General features: G+C 47.2%; 1 protein-coding gene across 1 annotated transcript in view; it reads left to right on the forward strand.

Annotated features, from left to right (window-relative positions):
- The window catches only part of LOC142255816 (C-Jun-amino-terminal kinase-interacting protein 4-like), a 665059-nt gene that overhangs the window by 287418 nt on the left and 353760 nt on the right, over positions 1–23881 (forward strand). The window contains exon 12 of the mRNA XM_075327263.1: positions 6005–6135. Coding sequence (XP_075183378.1) covers positions 6005–6135 — 131 coding nt within the window. The remainder of the gene's footprint in view (positions 1–6004; positions 6136–23881) is intronic.

The following is a 23881-nucleotide window of genomic DNA, read 5'->3' on the forward strand; positions in this document are numbered from 1 at the left end:
ATGACTCCTGTTTCATCTATGCGTATTAGCACTGACTATATATTTTACTATGACTCCCCCATAAGCACTTGTGTTTCACCTTTTGCCATTGCTATGTGATATATCATGTTGTGTTGATGGCTTTGACTACGCCCGATGCATGATTAATGGGGGGCACTTATTTCGTGCTTACCGTATTTTTCGGACCATAAGACGCACTTTTTTTCCCCCAAATGTTGGGGGAAAGTTGGGGGTGCGTCTTATGGTCTGACTATAGGGCTGCGGCTGGGAATGAGGGTGCTGCGGGTCATCGGGGGCACGAGCAGGCAGCAGCAGCGCCTGCTCGTGACCACGTGGGCCCGCTCATTACATATGCACGCCCATCCTCCCGCCCATCTCTCAGCGCTGAAGCCGGTGCTGACAGGTGGGCGGGAGGACGAGCGGGGACGCGCGCATAGCAAAGAGCCGGCCGCATGATCACCCCTGGCAATTACAGCCTGGAGTGATCATGTGCGGCTGTATTCACTGCCCCCCACGCGTCATTACCAGCGCGGGGTGCAGTGAATCAGTACACTCACCCGTCCCCGTGTGTGGAGCCGCCCCCCTGCTGCACGCGATGACTTCCTGTCTGTGCCGGTCAGCTGATCTGTGCCGGTCAGCTGATCTGTGCCGGTCAGCTGATCTGTGCCGGTCAGCTGATCTGTGCCGGTCAGCTGATCTGTGCCGGTCAGCTGATCTGTGCCGGTCAGCTGATCTGTGCCGGTCAGCTGATCGGCACAGACAGGAAGACATCGCGATGCAGCAGGGGAACGGCTCCACACACACAGATCAGCGTGCCAGAGAGGAAGATGATCGGTGCTGCAGGGAGTGAGGAAAAGGTGAGTATAAACGTTTATTTTTTTCTCTGTGCTATAGGATACAGGCCATATACCAGGATGGTATATGAGCACGATGGGAGTATATGAGCAGGCTGGATGGGGGGGCATGTGAACAGGCTGGATGGGGGGGCATGTGAACAGGCTGGATGGGGGGGCATGTGAACAGGCTGGATGGGGGGGCATGTGAACAGGCTGGATGGGGGGGCCATGTGAACAGGCTGGATGGGGGGGCCATGTGAACAGGCTGGATGGGGGGGCCATGTGAACAGGCTGGATGGGGGGGCCATGTGAACAGGCTGGATGGGGGGGCCATGTGAACAGGCTGGATGGGGGGGGCATGTGAACAGGCTGGATGGGGGGGCATGTGAACAGGCTGGATGGGGGGGGCATGTGAACAGGCTGGATGGGGGTTTATAGCAGGATCATATACAAGGCAGGAGGATCATTACCAGGATGGGGTACCTTAGTAGAGAATTTGGGGACATTACCCCCATAACAGTGTCAGCAGCAGATCCTCGCCCTATAACAGTGTGTCATGACCACATTTTTTGCTTAAAGTTTTATTTTCCCATTTTCCTCCTCTAAAACCAGGGTGCGTCTTATAGTCCGGTGCGTCTTATAGTCCGAAAAATACAGTACATTCTTTCCTCCATTTTTCATTGCATCTGGCTGTCACTGCATGTCCATATTGGCCATATATATATAATTGTGTTGCCATCTCCACAGCAATTGATGTTCACTCATTATTTTTTCATTCCATGGTGGCTCATTGATACCATATTGTATGTTATAACATCAATCATACACTTTTTTGTCACATACATGCCTTTGATGTTGCCGCTCATCCTTGACTGTGCCAGTCCTGTGCCTTAATAAAACTTTGTTACTTTTGCAATACACTCTGTTTGTTCTCCTTGCCTTTATATGTTTTGAGTGTGCCATGTAGGAAGGTGTATTATGTTGTCCTTTCCCTACCTATATTGTGTGGCCTTTTGCCTTCTAATCTGCAAGGAGTTTGTATGTTCTCCCCGTGTTTGCGTGAGTTTCCTCTGGGTACTCTGGTTTCCTCCCATTCTCCAAAGGCATACTGATTGGTGCTTACAATCTAAATTCCCTATCGGGACAGTGTTGGCAATGTATCTAAAGTGCCATGGAATCAATAGCGATATATAAGTGAATAAATATTACTATTACACTAAAAGATAAGGTATTTGTTTGGTATAATCACAATTGTGCTTATTCAGAGAAGCATATTACCACGTAATTTTTGGCACGCAAATATCTAAAAAGAAAACATAGTCAGAATTTTGTTTTCACCATTTCTCCCCATTTGTAATTTTTTTCATGGTTTTTCTGTACATTTTATGATAAGAGCTCTGTCATTCAAAACCATGACTTGTCCCACAAAAAAATAAGCCTTCATGCAGCAATCTCATCAGCACTCAAACAAATATAAAGAAGTTAACATCTTTTTAAAAGAAAGGGGAAAAAAAGCAAAGACCCAGAAACAAATGAGAAAAAGGCCAGGCCTTAAAGGGTTAATGCCATCTTATGTGATAGATATTACTGTTGCATTTGTTTTAAAATGGGTTCCAGGACAAAAGCACTTGACTATAGGGCATACCCAGGTGTTAGACAACAGAAAATGTATGGCCTAACTGTCCCGGATCCAGATAGAGAGTCCCAAATTGGAAGAGGTGTCCCTCTCTCCTGGGAGATCTAAAGTTGAGACCTATTCCTAATTTGTGTCCTCAAGACTTGTAGTCTGTGGTATCTCTTGGGGGCAGCGCCGACGACTCCTGGTCCTGCAGGCGAAGAGTCTGCTGTGATTGTTCAGCTCCTTCTCTGACACAGGACCTTGGGTGAGGGGCTGGCATCTGTCTGCTTTGAACTTTCAGTAAATGAATGTGTAGCGCCCCTGAAACCATCAGGGTGCTACAAGGTTCTGCATCCCCACAAGGATGCAGGGCCTGCCCCCTTAAGGACCCAGAACCCTAGTGCAGGTACCAACAAAAACTCAGGTAATCGCAGTTTTTTCGCAACAATCCCTCATACAATGGTACCCAGCTACGGTGGCACCAATGGATGGCTGCCTAGAGGTGGAGCCAATCCAGTCCACTAGTTGACCAGATGGGAGGAGCAGACTGTGGAGGGTAGTCGGTGAGTTGACAGCAGTAGGAGAGTGAAGGTGTAAGCAAAGCGACGTCCTGAGTCGGGTTAACAGTGATCTGGTACTCAGGAGAAGTGGTCGACGGTGGAGTACGGTGGAGTATTTCCGCAACTACGCATCGACGGGATACAGGACCCTAGGACAGGAAAGAGCTCCAGGCCGACCTGTTAACACCTGCACAGCAAGGGGACCATCAAGGACCTTGCTGACCCTAAAGAATCCGAAGACTCAGTAGTAAAGGGAGAAACGGGGACAGGATCAGAGACTCCAACCCCACAGCTACCGTCAGGTGGACAGGAGTGCACAAATCACAGAATGGGGACCAGGCAACCAGTCAACATCTACCAGCAGTGAGTAAACCAGTTGCACTGAACACCTGTGTGGACTACCTTCTTCCGACACCCACTGCACCATATACCCTCAGGGGCAAAACCCTACTTGCAGAGGGTCTACCATTCTAGCTGCCAACACCACCAGCCCCAGTAGAGACATTCTGCAGCGGCGGCTCCCTACACTTAGGCGCAACACCGCAAGTGGCGTCACATGTGAACATTATCTTATGCTCCCCTGTAATTATCCCCATTACAAACAGGGCCCAGGGCACGGAACCGGGTAACTGCCACCAACGTGACTTCCCCAAAACCTGTACTGCCTGGAACAGAGTATCCCATATGCCTGAGTGCTACAAATGCCTTCTGCTCCAGGTCAATTTTAAAGAAACTAACCACACTATACTCTCCTTCCCTTGGTACTCCGGTGAGTCTCAGCCACTGCTCCCGGTGTTTGGTATTGGTTACAACCCCAGTATAAAAGACTGACCAGGACATCCAATAGGTGTGAACAGGTGCAAACTGGAAATTCAATATATTTACAAGAATATACAGCTGGACTCTGAAACGCTAAAATATTCAAACATTCAATATGGGAATGTTGGTATTGCGTTACTGCTATTGGAACTATGTTTAAAAAGGAGATACTTAGCTTATATGGTTGCAACACTGACGTCACTGCTAAAGTGCTGCAGCCAATCCATGAACTCAGCAGCTCTTACAGTATAGATGGACCATCCCCTTTCAGAGTTGCTGAGCGCACTCACTGATTGGCTGCTGAACTTAGCCAATGACTGACACCAGGAGTAGCAGTAGAGACTTGCCGGTGGACCTGAGGAAGGGGAATGCATTCCCATTACTGAGATATGTGATGGCAGTTGTTACGGATGAGATTCTATGACAACAGAAGGCGCTAGATGCAGAGCTCCACCCCTGTCCCTCTCTCTTCTATCTACATAGAATCTCATAAATAACCACTGCCATCTACTATCTCACTAATGGGAAAGTGTTCACTGATTACAGATTTTACCTAAGAATTGAGAACTTTGATAATGACTGATCAATCCTGCCAGAGAAAGAAGCAAATTTGTCTGATGAGATATATTACAAAGTTGTTTATTTATATGTGGACTATTCATTCATGAAATAAAAATTAAAACAACGGTTACATTTAAACCATATCAGGTGACAATAGGAACTTCAGCAAAAACTTTCCAAAGTCATGTTGTTTTTTTGCAGGATACTGCACCCACAAGTCTCCTATTCCCATAGAAAATTTTGATTAAATTGTCGATTATCTGCCTTATACCTCTGGTTAATTTTTGGGGGTGTGCGGCTAATGTGTATTTGAGGGTGTGGTTAAAATTCTGCCCCTGCGCATTGCATGCTTTGTCCCTCTTTTCTTCTATTGAAAGTTGAGAGGAAAATCATTGGAGGGGTAATGTTACTACTTCTGATCTGTAGAGGTCCCTGAGCAGCAGTATAAAATACATTTTGGAGTAGGTAGTAGCATGTAGTGTGGAAACTTATGTGTCTGCATACAGCTGTGTTTATAGAGCCTCACTTCCCAGCATTGGGATATCCGAGAACTGTACAGGAGGAGGGCAGTGCTATGGAAGACTTTCTAATTTGGCAAAAGAGGCAAGTGTGACGCCCCTGAGGCTTCAGTCACCACAGGTTACTGCACCTCACTTAAGGTGCAGTATTCTGCTCGGTAAGAAGGGGGTTAATCACCGGTGTTTCCACATTTCACCTTAAATACAGCTTAGGTACCTTCTCACTGGGGACTGGACTAGGCTGGGGGGTTTCTATCACGAGGCATGGGACTTTCCCGGTAACTAGGACAACTACCTGGGGGGCGGGCACCACTTGGGGTAGAAGTAGGAGCAACTTGGACACAATCTTCAGTCAAGTCGGGACTACAGTTCTGGCGACATGACAACACTTTCTTCCTTCTTTCTTCATGGAGCCTGAGGCTTGGAGCAGGAAGCTCTGCCTGGGTTCCTCATATCTGAAGGGGCATCCCTTGTGAAAGGACACTTTCAAACACCAATAGCTACCTCTAACTATGGCTGAAGCCCATCACGGCGGAGACCGGCACCTCTGGGCAGCCCACGGACAGTGTGTAAAGACCTGCAACCGCAACTACTGTGTCAGCCCTTTATTGCCATCGCCGTCGCTCCGCGCTGCGGCGCCAATGGCCACTACTACCTCCATCATTCTCCCTGGGGCCTAGCTTTACCTACAGAAAGCTGAACTATCCTAGCTGCGACACCATCCGCTTCAGATGACAGCGACCGAAGCGGTGGCTAATCCCTGGCCGCATACCGCAGGTGGTGTCACGAGGCAACTACTACTCCCAACATAATCCCATCCTTCATTTCCCTTTTGGTGTACACCTCGGGACCACGAAGCCGGGCAGGGCCACTCGTGACATCCCAGACCCGACATCACCGGCCCAGCAATGGGTATTTCAACCCCTGCCCCATGGGTGCGACACAACTATGGTTGTCCAACAGTCACATTGTTTTCGAAGTGTAGAAGCAGCCCTAGGAAGTGCAGATGGTCACTCTACTCTGGAAAAAATATATTTTAAAGTGATGTATATGCCTCAAAAATCTTATTTGATGACTGTTCTCTCCTCAAAGGTGGATATACCTGCAGCCCAGAGAAAACGTTTCACTAGAGCTGAAATGGCACGTGTACTGATGGAAAGAAATCAGTATAAGGAGAAACTTATGGAACTTCAAGATGCAATACGCAGAACAGAAATGTTGAGGTGAGTGTTCTAAAGACACTGAAATGGTGTAATATTGGTCTTAAATTTAAGTAGTTAAATCCTCTAACTTCTTAACATGCACCTTTTCATGGTAGGTGGTGCAGCTCTGGAGTCTACAGGGATGAGCTTTGACGTTGCGAATATTAAAGCTCCTGCAATTTAGCAGGAGTAGATCGTATACTGACTTCTTTATTTTCTATTAGGAAGCTTATAGAGTACTCAACAACATTGTCCACAAAGGATGTGACGATACTGCTGCTCTATCACACCAATTATCATATGTTCAGTCATAACAGAGCATATGAGGAGTAGATCAGCTATGCTAGTGATCAATGTCATGTCATTGGCCTGCTTTTCCATGTAACTGAGGTTGTATTATATTTTTTGTTTTTTCTTTATTGATTAATTTGTCAGTATGAAGAAACAAAAAAAGAAAAATTATGCCATTTAATATGGAACTTCTATATTTTTATAGCATACCTCATGTAAGGACCTCATTAAAGCCTCCTTAACTATGAGATGTTTTGTCACTTCCCAAAAATTTGCAAAAGTGTAGTGCAACAGACCCCACATCAACATACCCCACCCCTCAATTGAAGCAGAGATCCACAAAGTACAGGTTTACAACCATCCATTCCAGGAGGTTTTGTTTCCACGTCTCCTATGGGGATGGGGTCTTTTCCCACAGGAAGGCATCAGAGTGCAATTCTGCCAAAGACTCAGAACAGATGGTTTCATATTTCAGCAATGGTTGACTATATCATTGTTGCTGTATAGGAAACCCTACACATTTTGTATTAGAGGGTTTTTCCTTCCACCCTTCAATGGAGTTTCATAAGGATATATCTTCCCTCCTGCAGGATTGAACACATCATCCCTAAAGAGTGAGCGTTTCCTAACAAATCACATAGCACCAGCATACTTAAAAGCCTACATGTTCATTCTGCTGACAGCTATCTGTCCTGACTACCTCATATACAGTAATGCTCAATTTGCCCAAGCGAGTTATTTTGGCGCTGAAGATCTGCCATTGAGATTCAACAGGCTGTATTTTTGTCTTCCTCAACGTCCTCTTTCAGGAGGGAGAGTCAGGAAGACGCTAATACACACTAGAGCATGGGTCTAAAACACACTGCCTACGGGCTGCATATGGCTCCTGAGGCTGCTTCATGTGCCATGCAGGCACCATAGAACCCTTGACTATCGCGGCCCAGTCCAGGGGGACACCGGCGTCAGCGCTTCATTACAGTTGAATGTGTGGCATTGGACACACATTCAATTGTAATGTATTGCATCTCAGAGATCAGCTCTGCACCTCAATACCAATCAAAGGCCAGCAGCTGACGTCGGCATGCCGGCATGGAGGCGTATGACATTATTGCCATGAGCAGCTCCAGCTGTGAAGAAAAGATGAGGTCGAGGAAACGGAGGACTCATGAGAAAAATCTTTATGTATATGTGAAGAGTGGCGGTGAGACTGGAAGGTTTGAGGGGTGGAGGAGGAGCTGAGGTGGAGGCTGGGCGGAGTCTCAAGGGGGGGCTGAAAATGTTGCCAGTGTGGGGCCCTGAAATTCCGAGTGGTGGCCCTGATAACCCATACAATGAATGCTATTTAACAAAAAAAATATTATGGCATCACTAAAAATGTCACTTTATCCTGCAAAGAATGTGGTCAAATTCACAGACTTAAGTGGCTTGATAGGATTAAAATATAACCTTTTATTATATTATTAAAGTATTTACCAATCCAACATGCTTTAGTAGAAGTCTATCCACTGTCCCCAATACAATGTATAGTATAGTATAGTATATAATATAGTATAGGGTTGCGCTTACTAGTAGGGTATCTACCCATATTATTTGTGATTGGGTATAATAAAATACTTCCTTGATACCAACAGTATAATTATAAATTACTGTCCAGATATATTTTACACAGCTCCACAGTACTTTTTACGATTAGGCCCTGTGCACACGCTGCATTTCTTGCCACGTATTTTGGTGCAGTTTGTTGCCCAAAACTGCACGTATTTGCTTCTCCCAGCAAAGTCTGAGAACTCAGAAATGCTATGCTTATTTTTTCTTTGCAGTTTTGGGTGCAGAAAAAAAGAAGCAGCATGTCCATTCATTGTGCAATTTTGTCCTGCGTTTTTAGCTCTTCCTGATTGATTTCATTAATGTTGATGGGCGGACCCAGATCTGCGTGGATTCAAAAGTACCCGAGTGCCAGGCCTGGGCCCAGAGTACTCCGAGAACTCTGAACATTGATCCGTATCCGGCACTCTGTTATAAAAAAAAATAAATAAAGGAAAAATAAAGAAGAAAAGAATACAGCAAACGCACTATACTTACCATGTCTGTGGCGCGGCTATAACTGCTCCAGTGGGCTATTTCTACTTCCGGGACCGCTCATTAGACTCATGCATATGAATTGCTTTCCTTACCCACTGGCATCTGTGATTGGTTGCAGCCAGACGTTCCCCCACCCTGAGTGACAGCATGTCCGACTGCTTGGAATCCTAGGCACTGTGTGCGTCTATATCGTACTGTAACACTAAATAATTAAAAAAAAGATTGGCGTGGGGTCCCCCCATATTCTAATACCCAGCACAGCTAAAACATACGGCTACAGGCTGCAGGCCACAGTCGGGTGCTTATTTTAGGTGTGTATCAAAAGAAGAGGATACGCATGCAACTTTTGTTTTCATTAAATAATTTTAAGAAACGACGTGCAGTCCGCCCAATTTCAATGCTCAGCCAAGATAATGATATTCTTTGGCTGGGGAGACCCATGATTATTGGCCCCCCAAACCTAAAAATAGCAGCCTGCATCCACCTAGGATTGTTGCATACATTAGATGCAACAATCCTGGAACTTTACCTGGCTCTTCCCAATTGCCCTGGTGTGGTGGCAATCAGGGTAATAATGAGTTATTGGGAGCTCACAGCTGCCACTAAGCCCTAGAAAAGTAGTGGGGAGGGTCTATTAGACCCCCCATTACTAATCTATACGTGAAAAGAAATAAACACAAACGCCGAAAAAAATACTTTAGTTGAAATAAAATGCAAAAAAGCCTCTTTCTTCAATTTACTAACTCCCAAATTACACAGGTCCCATGACGATCCCAGCTCTGCTACATCTGAAGTTTTAGCGTGCGGCCTGAACATGACTGCCCGCTGTGGACGTCAGGCAGAGATTGAGCAACAGCGATCAGCGGTGACATCACTCAAGTTATTTGCGGTCACTGCTGGAGGTTCCCACGGTCTCCCACCTGTGACCACAGGTAATCTGACCACCAAGGGACCTCAATGAACTCAGTGATCTCACCACAGGTGTAGTCAGAGTCCACAGACTCTCATCTCCTGGCAGAAAACTGCATTTTTTTTGCCAAGAGACGCAGATTTGGTGCTGAAATTTTTACATCATATTCCTGCACACAATATGCACTTCCTGGCAAAAAAAAAGAAAACCGCATCAGAACACCATGCAGTTTTGATGCAATAGTAATGCGATTTTTTTTGCCAGGAGGTGTAGATTTAATGCAGGAATATGGTGTAAAAATGTTAAAGTTTCAAATTTTCAAAAATTTCAGCACGAAATTTGCAGCTCTTGGAAAACAAAATGCACAAAACTTTTTTTTTTATGCCGTTTCAGTGTGGTTGTCTGCCCGTTGGTGCAAATTTGGTGCTGTAATGGTTGCAGAAAACGTCACTGAAACAGTATCAAAACCATTTTTGTGCATTTTTTTTTTTTTTTTTGCCAAGAGATGCTGATTTGGTGCTGAAAGTTTTTCACCATATTCCTGCACCTAATTGACATCTCCTGGCAAAAATTCACATCAAAATCGCATGCGTTATGATGTGGTTTTGATGTTTTTTGTTTTTTTTTTTGCTAGGAAGTGTAGATTGGATGCAGGAATATGCTGTAGAAATTTCATCACAAAATCTGCATCTCTTGGCAAAAAATCCCAGCATTTTCTGCCAGAGGTTAGGTCACTGAGTTCATTGAGGTCCCCTGCGGTTAGGCTACCTGCAATCACAGATGGAGGACAGTGGGAACCTCCAGCTGTGACCGCAAATAACCTGAGTGACAAAAACTAAAGACAGTTGCAGTCTGAAATGCTAAAGCATGAAAAACATGAATGTAAAGAATATAGATATGCATTACTACTAAAAGAAACCTAAGAAAAAATTGAGATATTTAGCATACAAATATGCTAAATATACAAATCCCCTACTAGGCATAGGTGATTTTATTCTCTGTAGCAGGTTCCTACTTGACCATACACAGGATTGTTTTAAAACACAGAGAGAGGCTTCAGTTGATTGTAGGTACCCAGTATACGAGGTATGCCTTGACGTGGCTACTGGGCAGATATAAAAATGGCCGTTTTTGTATGCTAAATATCTCAATTTTTTCTTAATTTCCTTTAGCAATAATTCATATCTTTATTCTAACATTCATGGTTTTCATGCTTTAGCATTTCAGAGTGCAACTGACTTTTTTTGTCATTTTATGTCATGTTCAGTTATGCATCTGTTCATATTGCAGTTTTGGGTGTGCCGTCAGTCTTTGTCTAGAATAACCTGAGTGACATCACTGCTGATCGCTGAGGCTCAGTCTCTGCCTGAAGTTACAGCGCGCGGTCATGTTATATGGGTGCTCGCTGTCACTTCAGATGTAGCAGAGCAGACCTGGGTCTTTTGAGGGTTAATAAAGTGGGGAAAGAGGGTTGGGTTTTTTTGTATATTATTTCAAATAAATTATTTTTTTCTGTGTTTGTCTTTATTGCGTTTCACTTACAGATTAGTAATGGGGTGGATCTTATAGACCCCTCTTATTACTAATCTAGGTCTTAGTGGCAACTGTGAGCTGACATTAACCCCTTATTACTCCGATGACACCTCACCAGGGCAATTGCGAAGAGCCAAGTAAAGTTATGGGATTGTCGCATCTAATGGATGCAGCAATCCTGGGTGGCTTGCAGGATGCTATTTTTAGGCTGGGGGAACCCAATAACCATGAATACTAGCTGTCGGGCTTTATCTTGGCTTGGTATCAAAATTGAGGGGGATTTCACACCTGTTTTTTAAAATGATTTTTTTTATTTAAACATTTAAAGAAGTTCCTCTTATTCTTTTTTTTTTTTTTAATTTTATTTAGTTTTACAGTATGATATAGACACACTTAGCGTTTGTCATTGGAAGTAGTCTAACATGCTGCCAATCAGGCTGAATCACAGACGCCGGTGTGCTGGGAAAGCCGTGCATATGCATGAAGCTGATGAGCAGATGTAGAATAAGCTGCCGGAGAAGCAATGTGACAGCCGCGCCAGAGACTCTGTAAATATAGCGCACCTGTGCAAATGCCCCTATAATTTCTACCACCATTTTTAAGCACCGGATTCTGGTCACCATAAATTTTTATAGTTTGGATCGGCATCCAGCCAGAAACCCAGGATCAATTTTGGGCCAAAACTGGGGATTTATTGTTTTTAATTTTTTTTAAACCCGGAAAGACCTGCCAGCCCCAGATATCTTGAGTCCACCCATCACTATTTTACTGAAAAGAAGTGTAGGACAAAAACATGCGAAAAACACACAAAAGTGTAAAAAAGTCATATGGTCTTGATATGTGTTTTCTGGCACAAGGTGTGTGTTTTTGTCCAGAAAGTACCTTTTTCTGTGACAGCGCAAAACTGCAGCATGCGGACATACCCTTACTTGGTTTGCATCTTTTATAGCACCACTGTTGTCTCAGTGTCACAAATTGTATCACCTAATACCATATCAGGACTATATTAGGTCATATATTAATTATTGGATAGTTATGCCAGTGATTTGATTTCCATCACCTCTATCCAACAAATTATTTGTGCCCCCTTGCTGCAGTTTTGTTTAGTGCTACTATTAATTAGTGATGAGCTAGCATGCTTGTCACAGCTCATTACTCAGTCAAGCATCGGGGTGCTCAACACACTCGATACTCTACCGATTATCGGGGTGCTTGAATGCCATCCTATTGTTTTGCAGCTGTGTTTCAGCCAATAAACATGCAGGGATTGCCTGCCACTCACGGTAAAGCCACATAATGTCATCGGGTCTATATAATATCCGGTGACACCATGCTCCATTCACTGTACCTGGAAATAGTGTAGGGAGAGATTCTGCTGTAGAAGGGGCAGTGTGTTACATCGTTTTATAGTCTTACAGTCTTTGCTGGTGCAACATTAAGCCAGCAGGCCTTTCAGGACTAATTCAGATAGATTATATTCTCTAATAAAACTGCGTTTTGCAGAAATTAGTTTTGGGAGAGCTGCTGAAGAAGGGACAGCGTTTTAGAGGCATCAAGAAAAGGATCATTGCTATTACGTAGAACCAAAAGTCCTTTCAGGCCGATTTAAAGAGATTCTATTGTCTAATAATATCGCCATTGGTAAAAATCAGTGTAGGAAGAGCTGTTGGAGAAGAGTCAACGTATTAGAGGCATCTAGGCAGTGATTATTTCTGTAGCACCCGGTTCTGGTCCCGGTGCGGCATCCTCACACGTCTCTGCTCCCATGCCTCGGCTGGGGCGCTGTTCTTCTCACCAGTCCGGCGGTCCCAGGTGTCCTATTTCTGCCCTGAGTCCTGTTGCAGCCCCTTCCTGCTTCCAGGCCACATGCAGACCTTCTGTGAGTGCCCAAAGGAAGCGTGTGGCCACGCCCCCTTAAAGGGTTGGCGTCCTGTTACCCAGAAGTGACCTCTGAGGTCAGCAATCTCCCTGTAAGTAGTTAAAGGCCCTGTCACACACAGAGATAAATCTGCGGTACATCTGTGGTCGCAGTGAAATCATGGACATATTGTTCCATTTGTACACAGCCACAAACCTGGCACTGCTTGTCCACAATTTCACTGCAACCACAGATCTGCCGCAGATTTATCTGTGTGTGTGACAGGGCCTTTAGGCATTTCTTTTTAGAGCAGATGCCTGTGCAACGTTGCCTATTTGTAGTGTGTTGTGATTTCTCAGGTGCCGTACGCGTTGCTGTGTCTAGTCCCGCGTTCTCATTTCCTAGTATCAGTTACTTGTACCCGCTAATCTGTGTCTCTTTCCAAATCCTGCTACTACTACCACCTACATGTTGTTACGTCTTGTGTTATTACTTCCGTGCTGCCATGTGTGAATCACCACCTCCTTGTTGCCATGCCTACTTTGCCCATACCTCCCAACTTTTAAAGAAGGAAAAGAGGGACAAAGTTTGCGGCGCGCGTAGCGCGCCGCGGCAAATTTTTAGGCCACGCCCCCTAACCACACCCATTTCACAGTCACGCCCATATCCACTCCCCATCCACACCCATTCAGCACAAACACGCAGGCAGCCGGCGGGCCTCCAGCACGGACACGCAGGCAGCCGGCGGGCCTCCAGCACGGACACGCAGGCAGCCGGCGGGCCTCCAGCACGGACACGCAGGCAGCCGGCGGGCCTCCAGCACGGACACGCAGGCAGCCGGCGGGCCTCCAGCACGGACACGCAGGCAGCCGGCGGGCCTCCAGCACGGACACGCAGGCAGCCGGCGGGCCTCCAGCACGGACACGCAGGCAGCCACAGTGAGGCGGCCGGTCGCCCGCACAGTGAGGCGGCCGGTCGCCTTCACAGACAGGCGGCCGGCCGCCTTCACAGACAGGCAGCGGGCCGCCCGCACAGAGAGGCGGCCAGCCGCCCGCACAGAGAGGCGGCCGGCTGCCCGCACAATGAGGCGGCGGGCCGCCCGCACAGACAGGCGGCGGGGGGCGCCCGCACAGACAGGCGGCAGGGGGGCGCCCGCACAGACAGGCGGCAGGGGGGCGCCCGCACAGACAGGCGGCAGGGGGGCGCCCGCACAGACAGGCGGCGGGGGGCGCCCGCACAGACAGGCGGCGGGGGGCGCCCGCACAGACAGGCGGCGGGGGGCGCCCGCACAGACAGGCGGCGGGTGGCGCCCGCACAGACAGGCGGCAGGGGGGCGCCCGCACAGACAGGTGGCGGGCCGACCGCACAGACAGGCGGCCGGCCGACCGCACAGACAGGCGGCCGGCCGACCGCACAGACAGGCGGCCGGCCGACCGCACAGACAGGCGGCCGGCCGACCGCACAGACAGGCGGCCGGCCGACCGCACAGACAGGCGGCCGGCCGACCGCACAGACAGGCTCCGGCCGGGGGTGAGGGGGGAGGGAGGGAAATCAGCGCTAGGGAGATTAGTTTACTGTACCAGCAGCAGCACAGGCAGCGCTCCTCTCTATGCCACGTCTACTAGGATGGTAGGAGGGAAAAGCAGGGAGGCGGAGAGAGAGTGGGTGGGCGGAGCCCGGGAGCCGGCCGTCCCGCCCGTGGCAACGGGACAAACAACGTAAAGCGTGAAAGTCCCGCTGTATCCGGGACGGTTGGGAGGTATGCAGCATGTTAGAATGTGTACATAAGATCCCGCTGGTGGTGGCCGCAGCTTATAGGCCCCAAATCTGGTGACAGGTTCCCTTTAAAGTGAACCTGTCAGGTGCAATATGCACTCAGAGCCAGGAGCAGTTCTGGGCACATATTGCTAATCCCTGCCTAACCGTCCCTGTATACACTAGCATAGATAAAGAGATCAAGAACAAATATTTTTAAAGATCTCATATCTTATGCTAATGAGCGCGGGGACTAGTCCGAAGGGCGTTACTTCACTTGGCTAGTCGGCTCGCATAGCATGTTAGCATGTTATTACGCCCCTGTGTGAGTACTAATACGCTATGTGAGCCGACTAGCCAAGTGAAGTAACGCCCTTGGGACTAGTCCCCGCGCTAATTAGCATAAGATATAAGCTCTTTAAAAATACTTTTTCTATAGATGCCTTTATCTATGCTAGTGTATACAGGGACGGTTAGGGAGGGATTAGCAATATACACCCAGGACTGCTCCTGGCTCTGAGTGCAGATTGCACCTGATAGGTTCCCTTTAAAGGGAAACTGTCACCAGAAATTTAGCAAAAAAAATAAGATTCCCCTCTGCAGCTCCTGGGCTGCATTCTGGAAAGGTTCCTGTTGTTATTGTGCCCACTTTGAGACCTAAAAAAATACTTTATGAAGTCTTACCTTTTTGTATGCAAATCTGTTTTTATGGTCACGGGGGCGGGCTGCCTGGCATCCGTTATTCCCCCTCCTGCCGCTGTACGCCGTCCCCCATTGCTCATTTCCATACATGAGGACGCCTTCCTCATGTAACTGTCCTCCTGAAGTTTTGTGCATGCCCAGTGCCACTCTCGCGGGACTGAGCACTGTGCAAAGTGTGAACGCTTTTGAGGTGATTGCACAGGCGCGAGATTATGGGCGGCGCTGTGATTGTCATCAGCAGCGTCATCCAAGTACCCACCCATAATCTCGTGCCCGCGCTTCTCACTCTGCCTCCACCGTTATGCGCAAGCACTGTCCATATGAACCATGTTACCTATTACCATGGGCGCGAGATTATGGGCGGCGCTGTGATTGTCATCAGCAAAGTCATCCAAGTACCCGCCCATAATCTCGTGCAAGCGGTAATAGGTAACATGGTTCATATGGCCAGCACTTGCGCATAACGGTGGAGTCAGAGGGAAAAGTGCGGGCACGAGATTATGGGCGGGTACTTGGTTAACGCTGTTGATGACAATCACAGCGCCGCCCATAATCTCGTGCCTGCGCAATCACCTGAAAAAGCGTTCACATGCGCAAATCTTCGGGAGGACAGTTACATGAGGAAGGCGTTCTTGTGTATGTAAATGAGCAATGGGGGACTGCGTAAAGCGGCAGGAGGGGGAATAACGGACGCCAGACAGCCCGCCCCCGTGACCATAAAAACACATTTGCATACAAAAAGGTAAGACTTCATAAAGTATTTTTGTAGGTCTCAAAGGGGGCACAATAGCAACAGGAACCTTTCTAGAAGCAGCCCAGGAGCTGCAGAGGGGAATCTATTACTTTTATTGTGAAATTTCTGCTGACATGTTCCCTTTAACTGGTAGGGCAGCCAGGATAAAGCAGAGCTGAAGTTGTTGGGAAGCTAGGACCCAGCAGCTCTACAGGCAGGAGACCACTGATCGGTAAGCTAATAGAAGCCTGCAGATGCCACTCTGCATAGGTTATTACTGGCCAGTGCTATCTGCAGGAGAGAGAAGTGCTGATTGCACGGTCTCCTTAGCGTCCTGACTCCCCGCGTGTCTGCAGCAGTGAGAAGCCGCACACGGGGAGTCAGAGAACAGCTGCAGACAAACGCAGGCTCCAGGACTGGGGGGGTCGGCTCTGGGGGAGGGGGGGTCGCTCTGCTGCAGGGGGATCGCTCTGCTGCAGGGGGTGATTCATACCTCAGCAGCAGTCACAGGAGTAGGTGCGCGGTCGGCTCTGTAATGAATAGAAGGGAGAAACAGCGAGGCGGGGCTACAGTGGGTGGGTGGAGCCCGGGATAAACAGCCTCACGGGCGGGACCCGGGATCAAAGGCTCAGAAGAGGGACTGTCCCGCTGTATCCGGGACGGTTGGGAGGTATGACTTTGCCACCTTTGTGCTGCCACATCTGAGCACAACTGTAGTGGACTTTTGAGACTCTTTAGTCCATCTGAACCAACCTCACTGGTCCTGGCTACCATGCATTTCGGCCCCCTGGTGCTGCGCCTGACAATCCATGTATACGAGTTAGCTCCTCCACAGGAGTCTGGTGTATGGCACAGTGGGTGCACTCCCGGACGCTTGCTGCCCCTCGATGATTGTAACAATTGCCTTATAGTCTTTGGTGCTGCCACGTACAAACAAACGTCCTTTCAGGGCCAAATTAAAGAGTCTATTCTCTAATAATATAGCTCTTGGCATAGTTACATAATTTAACCCTTTCACCTCCTGGAGATTTTACATTTTTTGTTTTCGTTTTATCCTCTTTCTCCCAAGAGCCATAACTTTTTTTATGTTTTCGTCAGTACAGCCTTATGAGTGCTTGTTTTTTCTGGGACAAGTTGTACGTTTGAATGACATCATTAATTCTGCCACATATTATAATGGAAAACTAGTGAGACCAGTGGGTCCACGCTTCCGTCTTGGCCATTACACGCAGTACCACTCTGGCCATAATAATTGAGCATTTCTGAAGTGGTGATTCCAAAGAAGTTGTGTTTTTTGTTGGTTTTTTTTTTTATTTCATTGGGTCAAAAGGGGGGTGACTTGATATTTTTGTTTTTTCTCTCTTCTTTTTTTAATTCTCATATTTTTTTAAAACTTTCCTTAAACTTTTTATTCTTTTTACTAGTCCATTTAGAGGACTTTAATCTGATTAAAGTCTGTTTACTTGTGCAATACTGAGACGTGCTTTAGCACTACTTCATGACAGGGACAGAAGTCATCAGCTGACCTCTGGCTGCAATGACGACGCGCTTCTGCCCTGTTCACGATAAATCCCGCTGTCAGAGATTGACAGAGGCATTTAACTAGTTAACAGTGATGGGTGGATCTCCAATTTGCCTGCTGCTGTTAGAGGCACAGGTTGGCTGATCAGATCTGTTTGTTAGCAGCACCCTGTCATCCACATGGTCCAGTGTCACTAGCCAAAAGTTTGGACCACAAAATCCTCACCCTGAGCCTCCTTCTTCACACCTTGTTGAGTCCAAGGAAACAAATGAAGCCACACTTGGACACTGCAAGGAGCTCTTTACCTTTCCTTTTTATGGCTTCTTCTGAGTGTTCGGTGATGCTCAAATATTTGAGCAGCCACAGTCAGACAAAGGAAACAGTGGGAAACTGCAATTACTGTCTCAAGAAAAGGATGATGATGATGAGACACAGTTGACAAAAAGTAATGTTAAGTCAACAAGTGGAAGATGAGGTGGTGGATGACGAAACTACTGACCTAAGGTGGCATACAGAGAGAGGAAAAGCCGTACAGAGGGGGAGGGATCTGCAGCATTGCAACAGGCTGGTCGAGGCAGTGAGAAGGCCAAGAGGATGGTGGTTAACTGTTCCCCAGAACACCCACACACAGCCAGATCTCAGGCTGAGAGTTAGGTATTCCTTAGTCTGGTACTTTTTTTTCTTTCTTTACAGAAAATGCGGAAGACAAGAAAATGGTGATTTACAGCCTGTGACGTACCAAGGTCACCAACGGCCTGACCACCACATGCATGCTTAGGCACTTATCATCCAAGCACCCAACTAGGTGGCCGGATGCCTGGGATCATTATCCATGTCTGCGGATGACATCACTGCCTCTTCCCTGGGCAAGCCCCTGTCCAGGATGCAGGCATGGATTAACTATTACTCACCTTATTGTCCAAAATGAAGCACACACTTGAAAACTGATGCCTCCTGCCCTGCCCCTGTCATTGCACATTTGCAAACACCATAAGCAATCACTCCACTTCCTTGTGTCGTGCATCATTCAACTGTCCTTACTTCAGGCCTTGGAATGCAAGTGGAAATAAGGCTAAGTTCACACATCAGTTTTTTCCAATCCGGCACAATCCGGTTTGTGCCTGATGCAAAGGATCTGTCTCAGATTGTGTAAAAACTGATGTGACGGATCCGGTAAAAAAAAATAGGATCCGTTTTTTTTTTAATGTTAAGAGAGAGAGATGCTGTCATCACCGCACAAACACCGGCACTACCGCACGCATCATCACCGCACACGCAGGCACTACCGCACGCACCATTACCGCACACGCAGGCACTACCGCACGCACCATCACCGCACACGCAGGCACTACTGTACGCATCATCAACGCACACCCCGGCACTACAGCCCCCATCATCACCGCACACGCAGGCACTACCGCACGCATCATCACCGCACACGCAGGCACTACAGCTCCCATCATCACTGCACCACACAGGCATTACCGCACGCATCATCACCGCACACCCCGGCACTACCGCACGCATCATCACCGTACACGCAGGCACTACGGCACTCATCATCCTCGCACACACGCAGGCACTACAGCCCCTATCATCCTCGCACACACGCAGGCACTACAGCCCCCATCATCCTCGCACACACGCAGGCATTACCTCAGTGACGTCCCCGCTGACAGCACGGCTCACTTCAGCTGCTGCGTGGATCTGACACAGAGTGCTCGTATTCTACTGCCGCTCCTGTCAGCTTCATTTAGCAGAGCTGAAAGTGTCATGGGACCTATGTGGTTTACGTCGGACCTGGAGGGGTATTTGGGGATTTTAATAAAATGGTGAAAGAGGGTATTCTTTTGTCTTTTATTCCAAATAAAGTATTTTTTGGGTGTATGTGTTTATTTACTTTCACTTACAGGTTAATCATTGGGGGTGTCTCATAGACGCCTGCCATGATTAACCCCTTATTACCCCGATTGCCACCGCACCAGGGCAATTCGGGATGAGCCAGGTAAAGTCCCGGGACTGTCGCATCTAATGGATGTGGCAATTCTGGGCGGCTGCTGGCTGATATTGTTAGGGTGGTGGGCTCCCCATAACGTGGAGCTCCCCATCCTGAGAATACCAGTCTTCAGCCGTGTGGCTTTATCTTGGCTGGTATCAAAATTAGGGGGAACCGCACGCCGCTTTTTTTAATTAATTATTTTATTTATTTTACTACAAGATAGAGACATGCCCATCGACGGCTGTGATTGGTTGCAGTGAATCAGAAAGATCCGTGGAGCCTCAGGAGTCTGTGTTGAGACTCCTAACAGAGGCTCCACGGATCTTTCTGAGTTGTATATTTCCCAGGGAGCAATGTACCTAGGATTTCACTGTCTTGAGCGCCCTCGCTGGCTGCTGGCGGTGTTTTCTCTGGCTGGTCTTCCCGAGATCAGTGATTGTTTAGTTTTATTGGTTGCAGTGAGACAGCTGTCACTCAGCGTGGGGGCGTGTCTGACTGCAATCAATCATAGGCGCCGGTGGGCGGGGAAAGCAGTGAATACGAGATTGAATAATGAGCGGCCGGCATTTTCAAACCCGGAGAAGCCGCCAGAGCTTTGTGACAGCCGTGCCGCGACGGTGATCGGTGAGTGGGTGAGAGTGAGTGAATGAGTCAGTGAGTGAGAGAGTTTGAGAGAGAGTGAGTGATTTGATTTTCTGACAAGCAATAAATTTATATAACTTCTGGGCATGCTCAGAAGTAAAAACCGGATACGGTACATGCTTCCGGCATTTGAAGCATGCCACCGTATCCGGCGCGCATAGCCTTTCATTATGCACCATGCCGCACAGCGCCACACCCGACGCTATGCAGTTTTTTGCCACTGGCAAAAACCGATCCTCTCTGCGTCCTGTGTGGCTGCTGGAGTGACTATTTTTGACGCATCTGGCAAAAAACGGATCAAACGCAAGTACATGCGGCACAATCCGGTGCAAATAAAAGTCTATGAGGAAAAAACGCACCCGGCGGCAAAAAAAAAACCTGATGCGTTTTTCCCGCAAAGCGCTGGATTGTGCCACACAGGAAAAAACTGATGTGTGAACATACCCTAAGCAGCTACCCACCCACAGGCCCTAACACTATAAATTGCCATATTTCCAGACTGCTTCACTTTCAAATGTTGCCGTTCAAGCTTGTGGATACTGAGGCTTTCTGCAACCTCATCTCAGCGGCCGTCCTTCGGTACTTGGTCCCCAGCCGACACTATTTTTACCAGTGTGCCATCCCCACCTTACATAGGTACATGCACCATACATCACAAATGCTCTGACCAACGCAGTTACTGGGAAGGTCCACTTAACTACAGACAAGTGCTTGTGGCCAGGAATTCTACATTTCTCTGACGGCACACTGGGTGAACCTTGTGGATCCTGGGACAGCACACGTGCTACTGACGCCTAGAACTGCGAGCTCTAGCTCCATCAGGGTTTCCCCAACCTTCTATACCAGTTCGTGCCCCCTTGTCCTCCTCAACCTCCATTTCTAAATTGTTGTCCCTATCAGTTGCAAGCTGGAAGCACTGATGTGGCAACAGGCTCTGCTGAAACTAATTTGTTTTAAGTGACAATGTGCACACTGCCGCAGAGTTGTGAAAAGGTCTATCAGACCAGACAGATCTGTGGTTGTTGCCACTGAACCTACAACCAGGCATGGTCGTGCGTAATAGCCATAACCTGGTTCTGTTCTGAAGCTTTGCAAGCTGGCACACGTACCATTCCTAGCCCACATTCTCAACTTAATGGTTCAGTGGTTTCTGAAAACCTTCCTAAATTTGCCTCAGGTACTTGCTAAGGTACGTCACATGTGCCATCAGTCTGGCAGTGCTGCAGCAGCGCTTCCAAATGCCACCTCACCAACTGATTTGCAACATCCCCACGCACTGGAACTGAACATTACATATGTTGGTGAGGCTTTGTGAGCAGCAGAGGGCAGACTTGAATACCAGCTCCAACATGCCTTTCAGTGTTCTGGTCAGCCTCCACACATAAGAACCAAAGAGTTGCCATGGATGTCTGACATCTCTGCAGTTCTTCAAAATTTTGAGGAATCCACCAAGATGATGAATGGTGATTGTGACGACATGGGTTAAAGTTTCTTAAAATTCAGCCAGACAGGACGATAGATTGTTTATAGACGGGGATAAGTCCCTCATTGTTTCTACAAGACTCTTGTTGACTCATGTAATTGTGTTGGCCACTGAAAGCCAGATGCATTGTTTCTCCAGACTCTTTCAGTAACCATTGTAACGTAGTTGTGTATTGCTAATGTGATTACCTTAGTAGCCATTGTCGAGTCTGTGACTTGCAGACTTCATGTAGATATCTTCAGTCTTTCTATGCACATCATTTAAATGAACATTGTCCATGCAGCTTGAGATTCATCCAATGGGAGAGGCGATCTTGTGCAACCAATCGATGAGGACGCAGTGTATCCAACTGGAAAGCTGTGGCTATAAAAGGGATTTCTTTAAGCCACCAGTGGTTGTTGATGGATGCTGATGGATCCAGTCTAAGCTCTTTGGAGCTGACTAGAGGATCAGGATATCTTATGGCTTCAATCTAGGGACTCCGGTTCCGGTTGGAGACCAAATCCACAGCCTAAGGATTTCGACTCCGGCTGCCAGGATTGTAACATCATACCAGGACTACCTAAGGAGGACACTCAGGTTGGGACAGTTCAGTCACCTGTTACAGACTTTGCAGACCTCACACAGCTTCCTGAATCTGGCATTATTCCTTTCTCGGTGGGTGCCCGCCAAAAGCGGGGTGCTGCTGGATTGGAGTAAATAGCCCTGGAACCGCTGAGGCATGGACATTCTAAATCCCTGGTGAGCCAGCGGAAGGGTGAGACTCTGTTGCCTGTTACATTTGTGTTTTGCTGGTTATGTGTTATGTGCCGTTAATTGTTTGGGGATCCAATAAAGTCTAATTATTATGGTTCCCTCACCCTGTGTTGTCTGAGTAGTGTTACGCCCACGGTTAAGGAGGCCGGCGTTCAGTTGGGATGAGCCCTGAGCCACGCTGTCTTTCTAAAGGCGGCGGGTTTTAGTGGACGAGAGCACCCACTGAGCCCCGTGTCTCCACAGTGAGGACTCCATAATCAGCATAACCATCCTGCTTCTGTGTCTACTGAAAAGCTCAATACTCACAATTAAAGAGGAAGCTTTGCGTTTGGAACAGGTGAAGATGGAGGAAGACCGTACAAAGGATGATACTACCCAGCCTAGCCTTATCTCATCTTTTTAGGGCAGATTGGGTGATAAAGAAAAGGAGGAGAAACAGATGTTGGTTGCCTGTGCTACAGAGGATACTACAAACATCAGCTTCTTGTCTGTTTAGCGTGGATAGCCTTTAGAGAAGAAAAGAGAGGGTGGTGAATCTGGTGGGGTCAGTGAGGTTTTGCCTGTTGTGAGTCTGACACATATGGCAGACTTTGTCCCACTGCCTTTCTCGTGATCCTTGCATTATCACATTCTCTCCAACACTGATTACTTCAAAATCATAGCAGTGTGTTAAAAAACATGAGGTAAGTCCAAAATCTTTCTAAGGCGCTGTGCGCACTTACCGGATTTTGCCGCAAATTTTCTGCGGATTTGCTGCATGTTTCGCTGCAGAAAATGTTCATAACATCTCTGCAGTGAATCACCAGCAAAACCTATGGGAAAAAAAAAATCCTGTGCACACTAAGCGGAATTTGACAGCTGCATGTTTTGCTGCGGGATTCCCGCAGCAAAAACAATTGCATGACCTTCGCCAAATTGATTGGGACAATGTCCTCAAAAATGAGAGCACAGAAAATCAGTGGGAAATTTTTAAATCGGTATTAAACACCCACTGCGAGCGAGCCATACCATACGGAAATAAAAGGGCTAGGAACAGGAGAAAACCAATGTGGCTAAATAAGGATGTAAAAGGGGCAATGAATAATAAGAAAAAAGCATTTAAAAAGCTAAAACAAGAAGGCAGCGAAGAAGCATTAAAAATATATAGAGAAAAAAATAAAATGTGTAAAAAAACAAATACATTTAGCAAAAGTAGAAACTGAGAGACTCATTGCTAAGGAAAGCAAAACAAATCCCAAACTATTCTTTAATTATATAAACAGAAAAAAGCTTAAAATTGATGGTGTTGGCCCTTTAAAGAATAATGAGGGTAAAATCATAGAAAGCGATGTGGGAAAAGCAAATGTTTTAAATACTTTTTTCTCAACTGTGTTCACACAGGAAAAGCATATGCCATAGGAAATGCAGAGTGATCATGTAAACGCTTCATTAAGTATGACCTGCCTAACCCAGGAAGAAGTGCAGAACCGACTTAGTAACATTAAAATTGACAAATCACCAG

Source organism: Anomaloglossus baeobatrachus, chromosome 11 (assembly GCF_048569485.1).
Source record: "Anomaloglossus baeobatrachus isolate aAnoBae1 chromosome 11, aAnoBae1.hap1, whole genome shotgun sequence".
NCBI lineage: Eukaryota > Metazoa > Chordata > Amphibia > Anura > Aromobatidae > Anomaloglossus > Anomaloglossus baeobatrachus.